Raw genomic sequence first — 17500 nt, 5'->3', positions numbered from 1 at the left:
GAGCCTTTTATTCTCTATGTTGGTTAGGTCGGGGTGTGACTAGGGGGGTTTATATCCAGGTTATTTTATGTCTATGTTGGCCTGGTATGGTTCCCAATCAGAAGCAGCTGTTTAGCTGTTGTCTCTGATTGAAGATCATATTTAGGCAGCCATTTCCCCCACTGTGTTTTGTGGGATCTTGTTTGTGTGTAGTGGCCAGTGAGTACTCCATGACTTCATCTTTTCGTTTAATTTCAATTAAACATGTGGAACTCTACGTACCCGGCACCTTCCATTATAACGATCGTGACAGTTATTCACAGTGTTTGATGAACAAATACGGTTTTATATGTAAGGTGGTTAAATAAAGAGCTAAATGATTGATTATTATTATATTATTATTTTTGTTTAATAAATGTATTGCATCGTGTGTGGCAGGCTTACAATGATGACAAAAAAACAACATTTGAGAGTGTGCTGACCCTGGTGCTAGAGGGGGTACAGCTGACCCTGGTACTAGAGGGGGTACAGCTGACCCTGGTGCTAGAGGGGGTACAGCTGACCCTGGTGCTAGAGGGGGTACAGCTGACCCTGGTGCTAGAGGGGGTACAGCTGACCCTGGTGCTAGAGGGGGTACAGCTGACCCTGGTGCTAGAGAGGGTACAGCTGACCCTGGTGCTAGAGGGGGTACAGCTGACCCTGGTGCTAGAGGGGGTACAGCTGACCCTGGTGCTAGAGGGGGTACAATGACTCTGGTGCTAGAGGGGGTACAGCTGACCCTGATGCTAGAGGGGGTACAGCTGACCCTGGTGCTAGAGGGGGTACAGCTGACCCTGGTGCTGAGGGGGTACAGCTGACCCTGGTGCTAGAGGGGGTACAGCTGACCCTGGTGCTAGAGGGGGTACAGCTGACCCTGGTGCTAGAGGGGTACAGCTGACCCTGGTGCTAGAGGGGTACAGCTGACCCTGGTGACAGAGACAGGGGTACAGCTGACCCTGGTGCTAGAGGGGGTATAGCTGACCCTGGTGCTAGAGGGGGACAGCTGACCCTGGTGCTAGAGGGGGACAGCTGACCCTGATGCAGAGGGGGCACAGCTGACCCTGGTGCTAGAGGGGGTACAGCTGACCCTGGTGCTAGAGGGGGTACAGCTGACCCTGGTGCTAGAGGGGGTACAGCTGACCCTGGTGCTAGAGGGGGTACAGCTGACCCTGGTGCTAGAGGGGGTACAGCTGACCCTGGTGCTAGAGGGGGTACAGCTGACCCTGGTGCTAGAGGGGGTACAGCTGACCCTGGTGCTAGAGGGGGTATAGCTGACCCTGGTGCTAGAGGGGGTACAGCTGACCCTGGTGCTAGAGGGGGTACAGCTGACTCTGGTGCTAGAGGGGGTACAGCTGACCCTGGTGCTAGAGGGGGTACAGCTGACTCTGGTGCTAGAGGGGGTACAGCTGGAGGGTGAATGTTTGAAGGGGTACGGGGACTATAAAACGTTTGGGAACCACTGATATAGACTGAAGAGGCAGAGTAAATAACACAAACAAGAAGGACAAGTGGGACAAGAAGATAATAAACAAGAGATGGAGTCTCATTCCAAAGAGAAACAGAGAGACAGACAGACAGACAGACAGACAGACAGACAGACAGACAGACAGACAGACAGACAGACAGAGAAGAAGAGACAGACAGACAGACAGAGAGAGAAGGAGAGACAGACAGACAGACAGACAGACAGACAGACAGACAGACAGACAGACAGACAGACAGACAGACAGACAGACAGACAGACAGAGAAGAAGAGACAGACAGACAGACAGAGAGAGAAGGAGAGACAGACAGACAGACAGACAGACAGACAGACAGACAGACAGACAGACAGACAGACAGACAGACAGACAGACAGACAGACAGACAGACAGACAGACAGAGAAGGAGAGACAGACAGACAGACAGAGAGAGAGAGAGAAGGAGAGACGGTTCTCACCATGCTAGAGTGGTAGTGTCTGAGCAGGATAGCATGGCCGTACAGCAGCGTGCGGTGGCCTCCTCCTTGGGATGACTGGGGACAGACACACAGACACACACACAGGGTTAAATGACTGCACTAACACACTGTCTACAGAGGAAGGCCTTGCCTCCTCCTCCAGCTCAAAGAGTCAGGGTGGACATAGATCTGTGAGGGGTAACTGGATCTCCTTCATATGAAAGACAAAAACAACCAAGAAGAGATATTGTTGAAAAATATTATTGAACATCTCTTCTTCACATATCATATCCACAACTAACAATGACACCCAGAGGTACACTGACACCCAGAGGTACACTGACACCCAGAGAGAGAGAGGTACACTGACACCCAGAGGTACACTGACACCCAGAGGTACACTGACACCCAGAGAGAGAGAGGTACACTGACACCCAGAGAGAGAGAGGTACACTGACACCCAGAGAGAGAGAGGTACACTGACACCCAGAGAGAGAGAGGTACACTGACACCCAGAGAGAGAGAGGTACAATGACACCCAGAGAGAGAGAGGTACACTGACACCCAGAGGTACACTGAAACCCAGAGAGAGAGAGGTACAATGACACCCAGAGAGAGAGAGGTACAATGACACCCAGAGAGAGAGAGGTACACTGACACCCAGAGGTACACTGACACCCAGAGAGAGAGAGGTACAGTGACACCCAGAGAGAGAGAGGTACACTGACACCCAGAGAGAGAGAGGTACACTGACACCCAGAGAGAGAGAGGTACACTGACACCCAGAGAGAGAGAGGTACACTGACACCCAGAGAGAGAGAGGTACAATGACACCCAGAGAGAGAGAGGTACACTGACACCCAGAGGTACACTGACACCCAGAGAGAGAGAGGTACAGTGACACCCAGAGAGAGAGAGAGTACACTGACACCCAGAGGTACAATGACACCCAGAGAGAGAGAGAGGAACACTGACACCCAGAGAGAGAGAGGTACACTGACACCCAGAGGTACAATGACACCCAGAGAAATAGAGGTACAATGACAACCAGAGAGAGAGGGACAATGACACCCAGAGGTACAATGACACCCAGAGAGAGAGAGAGGTACAGTGACACCCAGAGAGAGAGAGGTGCAGTGACACCCAGAGAGAGAGAGGTACACCCAGGGAGAGAGAGAGAGGTACAGTGACACCCAGAGAGAGAGAGAGGTACAGTGACACCCAGAGAGAGAGAGGTACACCCAGAGAGAGAGAGGTACAGTGACACCCAGAGAGAGAGAGGTACAGTGACGCCCAGAGAGAGGTACACTGATACCCAGAGAGCGAGAGAGGTACAGTGACACCCAGAGAGAGAGAGGTACAGTGACACCCGGAGAGAGAGAGGTACAGTGACACCCAGAGAGAGAGGTACAGTGACACCCAGAGAGAGAGAGAGGTATAGTGACACCCAGAGAGAGAGAGGTACAGTGACACCCAGGAGAGAGAGAGAGTACAGTGACACCCAGAGAGAGAGAGGTACAGTGACACCCGGAGAGAGAGAGGTACAGTGACACCCAGAGAGAGAGGTACAGTGACACCCAGAGAGAGAGAGGTACAGTGACACCCAGAGAGGTACAGTGACACCCAGAGAAGTACAGTGACACCCAGAGAGAGCGAGGTGCAGTGACACCCAGAGAGAGCGAGGTGCAGTGACACCCAGAGAGAGAGAGGTACAGTGACACCCAGAGAGAGCGAGGTGCAGTGACACCCAGAGAGAGAGGTACAGTGACACCCAGAGAGAGCGAGGTACAGTGACACCCAGAGAGAGAGGTACAGTGACACCCAGAGAGAGAGAAGTACAGTGACACCCAGAGAGGTACAGTGACACCCAGAGAGAGAGGTACAGTGACACCCAGAGAGAGGTACACCCAGAGAGAGAGAGGTACAGTGACACCCGGAGAGAGAGAGGTCCAGTGACACCCAGAGAGAGAGAGAGAAGCACAGTGACACCCAGAGAGAAAGGTACAATGACAACCAGAGAGAGAGAGGTACACTGACATCCAGAGGTACACTGACACCCAGAGAGAGAGAGGTACACTGACACCCAGAGGTACAATGACACCCAGAGAGAGAGAGAGAGAGAGGTACACTGACACCCAGAGAGAGAGAGGTACACTGACACCCAGAGAGAGAGAGGTACACTGACACCCAGAGGTACAATGACACCCAGAGAGAGAGAGAGAGAGAGGTACACTGACACCCAGAGAGAGAGAGGTACACTGACACCCAGGGGTACAATGACACCCAGAGAGAGAGAGGTACAATGACAACCAGAGAGAGAGGGACAATGACACCCAGAGGTACAATGACACCCAGAGAGAGAGAGAGGTACAGTGACACCCAGAGAGAGAGAGGTGCAGTGACACCCAGAGAGAGAGAGGTACAGTGACACCCAGAGAGAGGTACACTGATACCCAGAGAGCGAGAGAGGTACAGTGACACCCAGAGAGAGAGAGGTATAGTGACACCCAACGAGAGAGAGAGGTACAGTGACACCCAGAGAGAGAGAGGTACAGTGACACCCAGAGAGAGAGAGATAGGTATAGTGACACCCAGAGAGAGAGAGGTATAGTGACACCCAGAGAGAGAGAGGTATAGTGACACCCAGAGATAGAGAGGTATAGTGACACCCAGAGATAGAGAGGTATAGTGACACCCAGAGATAGAGAGGTATAGTGACACCCAGAGAGAGAGAGGTACAGTGACACCCAGAGAGAGAGAGAGGTATAGTGACACCCAGAGAGAGAGAGGTATAGTGACACCCAGAGAGAGAGAGAGGTACCGTGACACCCAGAGAGAGAGAGGTATAGTGACACCCAGAGAGAGAGAGAGGTATAGTGACACCCAGAGAGAGAGAGAGGTACAGTGACACCCAGAGAGAGAGAGAGGTATAGTGACACCCAGATAGAGAGAGGTATAGTGACACCCAGAGAGAGAGAGAGGTACCGTGACACCCAGAGAGAGAGAGGTATAGTGACACCCAGAGAGAGAGGGGTATAGTGACACCCAGAGATAGAGAGGTACACTGACACCCAGAGAGAGAGAGGTACAGTGACACCCAGAGAGAGAGAGAGGTATAGTGACACCCAGAGAGAGAGAGGGGTACCGTGACACCCAGAGAGAGAGAGGTATAGTGACACCCAGAGAGAGAGGTACCGTGACACCCAGAGAGAGAGAGGTATAGTGACACCCAGAGAGAGAGAGAGAGGTACAGTGACACCCAGAGAGAGAGAGGTATAGTGACACCCAGATAGAGAGAGGTATAGTGACACCCAGAGAGAGAGAGAGGTACCGTGACACCCAGAGAGAGAGAGGTATAGTGACACCCAGAGAGAGAGAGAGAGGTACAGTGACACCCAGAGAGAGAGAGGTATAGTGACACCCAGAGAGAGAGAGGTACAGTGACACCCAGAGAGAGAGAGGTACACCCAGAGAGAGAGAGAGGTACACCCAGAGAGAGAGAGAGGTATAGTGACACCCAGAGAAAGAGAGGTATAGTGACACCCAGAGAGAGAGAGGTATAGTGACACCCAGAGAGAGAGAGAGGTACAGTGACACCCAGAGAGAGAGAGAGAGGTACACCCAGAGAGAGAGAGAGAGGTACACCCAGAGAGAGAGAGGTACACCCAGAGAGAGAGAGGTACACCCAGAGAGAGAGAGAGGTACACCCAGAGAGAGAGAGAGGTATAGTGACACCCAGAGAAAGAGAGGTATAGTGACACCCAGAGAGAGAGAGGTATAGTGACACCCAGAGAGAGAGAGAGGTACAGTGACACCCAGAGAGAGAGAGAGAGGTACACCCAGAGAGAGAGAGAGGTACACCCAGAGAGAGACAGGTACACCCAGAGAGAGAGGTACACCCAGAGAGAGAGAGAGGTACACCCAGAGAGAGACAGGTACACCCAGAGAGAGAGAGAGGTACACCCAGAGAGAGAGAGAGGTACACCCAGAGAGAGAGAGGTACACCCAGAGAGAGAGAGAGGTATAGCGACACCCAGAGAGAGAGAGAGGTATAGCGACACCCAGAGAGAGAGAGGTACACCCAGAGAGAGAGAGAGGTACACCCAGAGAGAGAGAGGTATAGCGACACCCAGAGAGAGAGTAAACGCATAAAAGTGTTACAACCAATCACATCCCATCATATGATCTGCCACATAAAAGTGTTACAACCAATCACATCCCATCATATGATCTGCCACATAAAAGCACAACAAATACAGAGAATATTAAACCTACCTTTTCTCAACATCCAGCAAGATTTCAAACAAGAAAACAGAATTAGTGTTGTAGTTATTTGAACGAATTGTCATAATCACAAATCACCCACAACACCACTGTCAGTAGGGCATTGATTAGCTAGTCTAGTGAGAGGAGATCAACTCAGTCGTCTGATCCCAGATCTGTTTGTGCTGCCTTGCCAATTCATGGGAGTCAGTTGGCAAAACAACACATTCTTTAGTCCCAGGCTGAAATAGTGTGGGCCTCAGATCCCTGGGTTAAATCAAACTCAATCTAGAATAATCTATTTCAATAAGACCAGTGGAGTGGGTGGGTATGGGAGGTGGGAGGGACAGGTGTGACAGGTCAAACCAGGCTGGGGGAAGGGCATGGGGGGTGGGGGTGGGGGTGGGTTATGATATTAAGGGTATTGGCCTAGCCAGAAAATTCCTCCTTTAGGGGGTGTCATGTAACCCTTCCTTGCCTCTTGCCCCTGACACAGTCATTCGGGACTCTCCCAGACCAGCTGGGCTGCATGCCATGCTATTCTCATCACCAACCTGACCAGGCTTCAGCTAAAACAAGCTAACTAACATGGTTCTGTCTGGACAGGCTTCATCTACAACTAACTAACTAACTAAAACGGTTATGTCTGGAAAGGCTTCAGCTAAAACAAGCTAACTAACATGGTTATGTCTGGACAGGCTTCATCTACAACTAACTAACTAACTAACATGGTTATGTCTGGAAAGGCTTCAGCTACAACTAGCTAACTAACTAACACAGTTGTGTCTGGAAAGGCCAGGCTTCAGCTACAACTAGCTGACTAATAGTGTTCTGTCTGGAAAGACCAGGCTTCAGCTACAACTAACTAACTAACATGGTTATGTCTGGAAAGGCTTCAGCAACAACTAGCTAACTAACTAATAGGGTTCTGTCTGGAAAGACCAGGCTTCAGCTACAACTAACTAACTAATAGGGTTCTGTCTGGAAAGACCAGGCTTCAGTCTCTGAAGGACACTTCATTACAGGTCTCTAAAGGACACTTCATTACAGGGGTCTCTTTAGGACACTTCATTACAGAGGTCTCTAAAGGACACTTCATTACAGAGGTCTCTAAAGGGCACTTCATTACAGGGGTCTCTAAAGGACACTTCATTACAGGGGTCTCTAAAGGACACTTCATTACAGGGGTCTCTAAAGGACACTTCATTACAGGGGTCTCTAGGACACTTCATTACAGGGGTCTCTAAAGGACACTTCATTACAGGGGTCTCTAAAGGACACTTCATTACAGAGGTCTCTAAAGGACACTTCATTACAGGGGTCTCTTTAGGACACTTCATTACAGGGGTCTCTAGGACACTTCATTACAGAGGCCTCTAAAGGGCACTTCATTACAGGGGTCTCTTTAGGACACTTCATTACAGGGGTCTCTTTAGGACACTTCATTACAGAGGTCTCTAAAGGACACTTCATTACAGGTCTCTAAAGGACACTTCATTACAGGGGTCTCTTTAGGACACTTCATTACAGGGGTCTCTTTAGGACACTTCATTACAGGGGTCTCTAAAGGACACTTCATTACAGAGGTCTCTAAAGGGCACTTCATTACAGGGGTCTCTAAAGGACACTTCATTACAGAGGTCTCTTTAGGACACTTCATTACAGAGGTCTCTAAAGGACACTTCATTACAGGGGTCTCTAAAGGACACTTCATTACAGGGGTCTCTTTAGGACACTTAATTACAGGGGTCTCTAAAGGACACTTCATTACAGAGGTCTCTAAAGGACACTTCATTACAGGGGTCTCTAAAGGACACTTCATTACAGAGGTCTCTAAAGGACACTTCATTACAGGGGTCTCTTTAGGACACTTCATTACAGGGGTCTCTAAAGGACACTTCATTACAGGGGTCTCTAAAGGACACTTCATTACAGGTCTCTGAAGGACTCTTCATTACAGAGGTCTCTTTAGGACACTTCATTACAGGGGTCTCTAAAGGACACTTCATTACAGGGGTCTCTTTAGGACACTTCATTACAGGTGTCTCTAAAGGACACTTCATTACAGGGGTCTCTAAAGGACACTTCATTACAGGGGTCTCTTTAGGACACTTCATTACAGGTGTCTCTAAAGGACACTTCATTACAGGGGTCTCTTTAGGACACTTCATTACAGGTGTCTCTAAAGGACACTTCATTACAGGGGTCTCTTTAGGACACTTCATTACAGGGGTCTCTAAAGGACACTTCATTACAGGAGTCTCTAAAGGACACTTCATTACAGAGGTCTCTAAAGGACACGTCATTACAGGTCTCTAAAGGACACTTCATTACAGGGGTCTCTAAAGGACACTTCATTACAGAGGTATCTTTAGGACACTTCATTACAGAGGTCTCTAAAGGACACGTCATTACAGGGGTCTCTTTAGGACACTTCATTACAGGGGTCTCTAAAGGACACTTCATTACAGGGGTCTCTAAAGGACACTTCATTACAGAGGCCTCTAAAGGACACTTCATTACAGGAGTCTCTAAAGGACACTTCATTACAGAGGTCTCTAAACGACACGTCATTACAGGTCTCTAAAGGACACTTCATTACAGGGGTCTCTTTAGGACACTTCATTACAGGGGTCTCTTTAGGACACTTCATTACAGGGGTCTCTAAAGGACACTTCATTACAGAGGTCTCTAAAGGGCACTTCATTACAGGGGTCTCTAAAGGACACTTCATTACAGAGGTCTCTTTAGGACACTTCATTACAGAGGTCTCTAAAGGACACTTCATTACAGGGGCCTCTAAAGGACACTTCATTACAGGGGTCTCCAAAGGACACTTCATTACAGGTGTCTCTAAAGGACACTTCATTACAGGGGTCTCTTTAGGACACTTCATTACAGGTGTCTCTAAAGGACACTTCATTACAGGGGTCTCTAAAGGACACTTCATTACAGGTCTCTGAAGGACTCTTCATTACAGAGGTCTCTTTAGGACACTTCATTACAGAGGTCTCTAAAGGACACTTCATTACAGGGGTCTCTAAAGGAAACTTCATTACAGGGGTCTCTAAAGGACACTTCATTACAAGTGTCTCTAAAGGACACTTCATTACAGGGGTCTCTTTAGGACACTTCATTACAGGTGTCTCTAAAGGACACTTCATTACAGGGGTCTCTAAAGGACACTTCATTACAGGGGTCTCTAAAGGACACTTCATTACAGGTCTCTAAAGGACACTTCATTACAGAGGTCTCTAAAGGACACTTAATTACAGGGGTCTCTTTAGGACACTTCATTACAGAGGTCTCTAAAGGACACTTCATTACAGGGGTCTCTTTAGGACACTTCATTACAGGGGTCTCTTTAGGACACTTCATTACAGGGGTCTCTTTAGGACACTTCATTACAGGTCTCTAAAGGACACTTCATTTAGAGGTCTCTAAAGGACACTTCATTACAGGGGTCTCTAAAGGACACTTCATTACAGGGGTCTCTTTAGGACACTTCATTACAGGGGTCTCTAGGACACTTCATTACAGAGGCATCTAAAGGACACTTCATTACAGGGGTCTCTAAAGGACACTTCATTACAGAGGTCTCTAAAGGACACTTCATTACAGGTCTCTAAAGGACACTTCATTACAGGGGTCTCTAAAGGACACTTCATTACAGGGGTCTCTTTAGGACACTTCATTACAGAGGTCTCTAAAGGACTCTTCATTACAGAGGTCTCTTTAGGACACTTCATTACAGAGGTCTCTAAAGGACTCTTCATTACAGGGGTCTCTAAAGGACACTTCATTATAGGGGTCTCTTTAGGACACTTCATTACAGGGGTCTCTTTAGGACACTTCATTACAGAGGTCTCTAAAGGGCACTTCATTACAGAGGTCTCTAAAGGACACTTCATTACAGGGGTCTCTAAAGGACACTTCATTACAGGGTCCCTAAAGGACACTTCATTTAGGTGTCTCTAAAGGACACTTCATTACAGGACTCTGAAGGACTCTTCATTACAGAGGTCTCTTTAGGACACTTCATTACAGGGGTCTCTTTAGGACACTTCATTACAGGGGTCTCTAAAGGACACTTCATTACAGGAGTCTCTAAAGGACACTTAATTACAGGTCTCTAAAGGACACTTCATTACAGGTCTTTAAAGGACACTTCATTACAGGGGTCTCTAAAGGACACTTCATTACAGAGGTCTCTAAAGGACACTTCATTACAGAGGTCTCTAAAGGACACTTCATTACAGAGGTCTCTAAAGGACACTTCATTACAGGTCTCTAAAGGACACTTCATTACAGGTCTCTAAAGGACACTTCATTACAGGGGTCTCTAGGACACTTCATTACAGGGGTCTCTAAAGGACACTTCATTACGGGTGTCTCTAAAGGACACTTCATTACAGAAGTCTCTAAAGGACACTTCATTACAGGTCTCTAAAGGACACTTCATTACAGGGTTCTCTAAAGGACACTTCATTACAGGGGTCTCTTTAGGACACTTCATTTTAGGGGTCTCTAAAGGACACTTCATTACAGGGGTCTCTAAAGGACACTTCATTACAGAGGTCTCTAAAGGACACTTCATTACAGGTCTCTAAAGGACACTTCATTACAGGTCTCTAAAGGACACTTCATTACAGGGGTCTCTAGGACACTTCATTACAGGGGTCTCTAAAGGACACTTCATTACGGGTGTCTCTAAAGGACACTTCATTACAGAAGTCTCTAAAGGACACTTCATTACAGATCTCTAAAGGACACTTCATTACAGGGTTCTCTAAAGGACACTTCATTACGGGTGTCTCTAACGGACACTTCATTACAGAAGTCTCTAAAGGACACTTCATTACAGGTCTCTAAAGGACTCTTCATTACAGGGGTCTCTAAAGGACACTTCATTATAGGGGTCTCTTTAGGACACTTCATTACAGGGTCTCTTTAGGACACTTCATTACAGAGGTCTCTAAAGGGCACTTCATTACAGAGGTCTCTAAAGGACACTTCATTACAGGGGTCTCTAAAGGACACTTCATTACAGGGGTCCCTAAAGGACACTTCATTTAGGTGTCTCTAAAGGACACTTCATTACAGGACTCTGAAGGACTCTTCATTACAGAGGTCTCTTTAGGACACTTCATTACAGGGGTCTCTTTAGGACACTTCATTACAGGTGTCTCTAAAGGACACTTCATTACAGGAGTCTCTAAAGGACACTTAATTACAGGTCTCTAAAGGACACTTCATTACAGGTCTTTAAAGGACACTTCATTACAGGGGTCTCTAAAGGACACTTCATTACAGAGGTCTCTAAAGGACACTTCATTACAGAGGTCTCTAAAGGACACTTCATTACAGAGGTCTCTAAAGGACACTTCATTACAGGTCTCTAAAGGACACTTCATTACAGGTCTCTAAAGGACACTTCATTACAGGGGTCTCTAGGACACTTCATTACAGGGGTCTCTAAAGGACACTTCATTACGGGTGTCTCTAAAGGACACTTCATTACAGAAGTCTCTAAAGGACACTTCATTACAGGTCTCTAAAGGACACTTCATTACAGGGTTCTCTAAAGGACACTTCATTACAGGGGTCTCTAAAGGACACTTCATTACAGGGGTCTCTAAAGGACACTTCATTACAGGGGTCTCTTTAGGACACTTCATTACAGAGGTCTCTAAAGGGCACTTCATTACAGAGGTCTCTAAAGGACACTTCATTACAGGGGTCTCTAAATGACACTTCATTACAGGGGTCTGTAAAGGACACTTCATTACAGGGTTCTCTAATGTGTGTGTGTGCAGGAGTCTCTCTATGATAGGAGTGGAAGGAAGTGATAATAGTGCTTCATGAAATGGAACAGAGGGGCTTTCATAATCAACCCTTATGGCCAGGGGGCTTTCCTCACCATGCCCTATGGAAAGGTGGCTTTCCTCACCATGCCTTATGGCCAAGGGGCTTTCCTGGCCAGGGGGCTTTCCTCACCATGCCTTATGGCCAGGGGGCTTTCCTCACCATGCCTTATGGCCAAGGGGCTTTCCTGGACAGGGGGCTTTCCTCACCATGCCTTATGGCCAAGGGGCTTTCCTGGACAGGGGGCTTTCCTCACCATGCCTTGTGGCCAGGGGGCTTTCCTCACCATGCCTTATGGCCAAGGGGCTTTCCTGGACAGGGGGCTTTCCTCACCATGCCTTATGGTCAGGGGGCTTTCCTGGACAGGGGGCTTTCCTCACCATGCCTTATGGTCAGGGGGCTTTCCTCACCATGCCTTATGGTCAGGGGGCTTTCCTCACCATGCCTTATGGTCAAGGGGCTTTCCTCACCATGCCTTATGGTCAGGGGGCTTTCCTCACCATGCCCTATGGCAAGGTGGCTTTCCTCCCCATGCCTTATGGCCAAGGGGCTTTCCTGGCCAGGGGGCTTTCCTCACCATGCTTTATGGCCAGGGGGCTTTCCTCACCCTGCCTTATGGCCAAGGGGCTTTCCTGGCCAGGGGGCTTTCCTCACCATGCCTTATGGCCAAGGGGCTTTCCTGGCCAGGGGGCTTTCCTCACCATGCTTTATGGCCAGGGGGCTTTCCTCACCATGCCTTATGGCCAAGGGGCTTTCCTGGACAGGGGGCTTTCCTCACCATGCCTTATGGCCAAGGGGCTTTCCTGGCCAGGGGGCTTTCCTCACCATGCTTTATGGCCAGGGGGCTTTCCTCACCATGCCTTATGGCCAAGGGGCTTTCCTGGACAGGGGGCTTTCCTCACCATGCCTTATGGCCAGGGGGCTTTCCTCACCATGCCTTATGGCCAAGGGGCTTTCCTGGACAGGGGGCTTTCCTCACCATGCCTTATGGCCAAGGTGCTTTCCTGGCCAGGGGGCTTTCCTGGACAGGGGGCTTTCCTCACCATGCCTTATGGCAAGGTGGCTTTCCTCACCATGCCGTATGGTCAGGGGACTTTCCTGGACAGGGGGCTTTCCTCACCATGCCTTATGGTCAGGGGGCTTTCCTCACCATGCATCAAAACAGAGAGAGCCAGCAGGAGATTTCAGTCATGATAATTCTAGACAGGTGTACTGACAACACTGTTTTAGAGGGGTACGGGACGGGTTGGGAGGGGCTGTAGAAAGCCTGGGATGTGAATGGTAACTTTTTACAGCACTATTTCATGAATTCACTAGGACAACCTGTGGGCTGAGAATATACTCTCAGGAGGTAGGGAGAGGAGGTGAGGGGAGGAGAGGAGAGGAGGTGGGGGGGGGGGTTGTGGTTTATGTGTCATGTGACAGGAAATGAGACACATATGTTCAGAGACCAATGACTGTAGGGCAGAGACGTACCCATTTGTCCAAATCCACTGCCTGTGGTTGGCAGGGAGGGAGGGAGGGAGGGAGGGAGGGAGGGAGGGAGGGAGGGAGGGAGGGAGGGAGGGAGGGAGGGAGGGAGGGAGGGAGGGAGGGAGGGGGAGGGAGGGAGGGAGGGAGGGAGACACAAAACACAGCAGTAACTACAACAGGTATTTATATTTAAATGGTTCTTACGTGTCCTGGTTCTGCTGTCCTGGTGTGGGTGGAACTTTTGTTTGGCATGCATACTCTACACTCTTACAAAAGAAGGTGCTTAAAGGGTTCTGGGCTGTTCCCATAAGATAACCCTTTTAAAAACCCTTTTTGGTTCCAAGAAGGACTCTTTTGGGTTTCATGTATAACGCTCCGTGGAAAAGGTTATACATGGAACCCAAAAGAGTTATACTTGGAACCAAAAAGGGTTCCACTTGGACCAAAAAGGATTCTACATGGAACCAAAAAGAATCCTACTTGTAACCAAAAATGGTCAACTTGTAACCAAAAAGGGTTTTACATGGAACCAAAAAGAGTTATACTCGGAACCAAAAAGGGTCATATTTGGAACCTAAAAGGGTTCTACATGGAACCAAAAAGAATTATACTTGGAACCAAAAATGGTCAACTTGTAACCAAAAAGGGTTCTACATGGAACCAAAAAGGGTTCCACTTGGAACAAAAATGGTTCTACATGGAACCAAAAAGGCTTCTACTTGGAACCAAAAATGGTTCTACATGGATCCAAAAAGAGACTTGGAACCAAAAATAGTCCTACTTGGAACCAAAAAGGGTTCTACATTAAACCGAAAAGGGTTCCACATTAAACCAAAAAGGGTTCTACTTGGAATCAAAAATAGTTATACTTGGAACCAAAAAGGGTCTACTTGGAACCAAAAAGGGTTCTACATGGAACCAAAAATAAGTCTACTTGGAACCAAAAAGGGTTCTACATTAAACCGAAAAGGGTTCTACATTAAGCCAAAAAGGGTTCTACATTAAACCAAAAAGGGTTCTACATTAAACCAAAAAGGGTTCCACTTGGAATCAAAAAGGGTTCTACATGGATCCAAGAGTCCTACTTGGAACCAAAAACCAGAAAGGGTTCCCCTATGGAGACAGCCGAATAACCCTGCTGAAACCGTGTTTTCTGGCTGTATGATACTTCAATGTAAAAGTGTTTCTGTGTTGACCTTCTCAAAGACAGTAGAATTATATGGTAATGGTTCTGTGGGTGGAGGCTGTACTGTTCTGTGGGTGGAGGCTGTACTGTTCTGTGGGTGGAGGCTGTACTGTTCTGTGGGTGGAGGCTGTACTGTTCTGTGGGTGGAGGCTGTACTGTTCTGTGGGTGGAGGCTCTACTGTTCTGTGGGTGGAGGCTGTACTGTTCTGTGGGTGGAGGCTATACTTTTCTGTGGGTGGAGGCTGTACTGTTCTGTGGGTGGAGGCTATACTTTTCTGTGGGTGGAGGCTGTACTGTTCTGTGGGTGGAGGCTATACTTTTCTGTGGGTGGAGGCTGTACTGTTCTGTGGGTGGAGGCTGTACTTTTCTGTGGGTGGAGGCTGTACTGTTCTGTGGGTGGAGGCTGTACTGTTCTGTGGGTGGAGGCTGTACTGTTCTGTGGGTGGAAGCTGTACTGTTCTGTGGGTGGAGGCTGTACTGTTCTGTGGGTGGAGGCTGTACTGTTCTGTGGGTAGAGGCTGTACTGTTCTGTGGGTGGAGGCTATACTTTTCTGTGGGTAGAGGCTGTACTGTTCTGTGGGTGGAGGCTGTACTGTTCTGTGGGTGGAGGCTGTACTGTTCTGTGGGTGGAGGCTGTACTGTTCTGTGGGTAGAGGCTGTACTGTTCTGTGGGTGGAGGCTATACTTTTCTGTGGGAGGAGGCTGTACTGTTCTGTGGGTGGAGGCTATACTTTTCTGTGGGTGGAGGCTGTACTGTTCTGTGGGTGGAGGCTATACTTTTCTGTGGGTGGAGGCTGTACTGTTCTGTGGGTGGAGGCTGTACTGTTCTGTGGGTGGAGGCTATACTTTTCTGTGGGTGGAGGCTGTACTGTTCTGTGGGTGGAGGCTATACTTTTCTGTGGGTGGAGGCAGTACTTTTCTGTGGGTGGAGGCTCTACTTTTCTGTGGGTGGAGGCTGTACTGTTCTGTGGGTGGAGGCTGTACTGTTTTGTGGGTGGAGACTGTACTGTTCTGTGGGTGGAAGCTGTACTGTTCTGTGGGTGGAGGCTGTACTGTTCTGTGGGTGGAGGCTGTACTGTTCTGTGGGTGGAGGCTGTACTGTTCTGTGGGTGGAAGCTCTGTGGGTGGAAGCTCTGTGGGTGGAAGCTCTGTGGGTGGAAGCTCTGTGGGTGGAGGCTCTGTGGGTGGAAGCTCTGTGGGTGGAAGCTCTGTGGGTGGAAGCTCTGTGGGTGGAAGCTCTGTGGATGGAAGCTCTGTGGGTGGAGGCTCTGTGGGTGGAAGCTCTGTGGGTGGAGGCTCTGTGGGTGGAAGCTCTGTGGGTGGAAGCTCTGTGGGTGGAAGCTCTGTGGGTGGAGGCTCTGTGGGTGGAAGCTCTGTGGGTGGAAGCTCTGTGGGTGGAAGCTCTGTGGGTGGTGGTGACAGAGAGGGAAACAGGAGAATAAGGTATCATGTCTCCCAACAAAGTAAGAAACAACCGTCTCTCAGCATCTAATCTCCAGTGTCCCTCCACACCTCTCTCTCCCTCCCTCCCTCCCTCCCTCCCTCCCTCCCTCCCTCCCTCCCTCCCTCCCTCCCTCCCGTACGGGACCCCTACCTCACTCATGTCCACGGTGTTAGCCAGCATCTCCTGCAGCGCACGTACAGACAGGGACTGTTCCAGGACGAAGGCACAGATGGCCAGATCTGGTGGACAGTTCTGGAAGGGTCGGGGGTCAGAAGTTTGAACAGACACTGTTAACATAACTTGTTCTAAACATTTGTATATTTTGTATTTGTATATTTACATACTCTTCTACAACATCAAAAACGTTGGTATCTTTATTCGACTCCTAAGTACTGTAAGTGGTTTTAAGATTTTTGGAAATACAATTGATTTTTTTCATGTCAGTCTCGTTATGTTCTCTCGGTTGCGCGAGGCATGTGAGATGGTATTTTGAGTCGTGCGTTTCCGTACCTGAGCGTTGGACGTGGTCTCCAGGTAACATAGTCGATTCCCGAAGCCCTCACAGGCCAGACACAGTTTGATCTGCTCCTTCAGGACAGAAGCAGTGCACTGTAGCACCACCTGGTCATCCTGTAGAGAGAGAGAGACATAGTTCAGATATACAGTATAAACCTAACCCTAACCCTAACCCTAGCTCTGACCCTGACCTTTGCCCTGACCCTAACCCAGTGCACTGTAGCACCACCTGGTCATCCTGTAGAGAGAGAGAGACATAGTTCGGATATACAGTATAAACCTAACCCTAACCCTAACCCTAGCTCTGACCCTGACCTTTGCCCTAACTCTAGCCCTAACCCATTGCACTGCAGCACCACCTGGTCATCCTGTAGAGAGAGAGAGACATAGTTCAGATATACAGTATAAACCTAACCCTAACCCTAACCCTAGCTCTGACCCTGACCTTTGCCCTGACCCTAACCCAGTGCACTGTAGCACCACCTGGTCACCCTGTAGAGAGAGAGAGACATAGTTCGGATATACAGTATAAACCTAACCCTAACCCTAACCCTAGCTCTGACCCTGACCTTTGCCCTAACCCTAGCCCTAACCCATTGCACTGCAGCACCACCTGGTCATCCTGTAGAGAGAGAGAGACATAGTTCGGATATACAGTATATTTACCCGAACCCTAACCATAGCTCTGACCCTGACCTTTGCCCTGACCCAAACCCTAGCCCCAACCCATTGCACTGTAGCACCACCTGGTCATCCTGTAGAGAGAGAGAGACATAGTTCGGATATACAGTATATT

At 48.8% G+C, this 17500-nt stretch overlaps 1 protein-coding gene across 1 annotated transcript in view; it reads right to left on the bottom strand.

The window, feature by feature from the left end:
* ryr1b (ryanodine receptor 1b (skeletal)) overlaps positions 1-17500 on the bottom strand; it is a 301559-nt gene that overhangs the window by 255469 nt on the left and 28590 nt on the right. Inside the window, exons 2-4 of the mRNA XM_052469270.1 lie at positions 16699-16818; positions 16339-16440; positions 1958-2032 (exon numbers count right to left, since the gene is read on the bottom strand). Coding sequence (XP_052325230.1) covers positions 1958-2032; positions 16339-16440; positions 16699-16818 — 297 coding nt within the window. The remainder of the gene's footprint in view (positions 1-1957; positions 2033-16338; positions 16441-16698; positions 16819-17500) is intronic.

Source organism: Oncorhynchus keta, chromosome 1 (genome assembly GCF_023373465.1).
Source record: "Oncorhynchus keta strain PuntledgeMale-10-30-2019 chromosome 1, Oket_V2, whole genome shotgun sequence".
NCBI lineage: Eukaryota > Metazoa > Chordata > Actinopteri > Salmoniformes > Salmonidae > Oncorhynchus > Oncorhynchus keta.
Note: the sequence above shows the minus strand (reverse complement) of the source record. Positions and strands in the feature narration are given on the sequence as shown.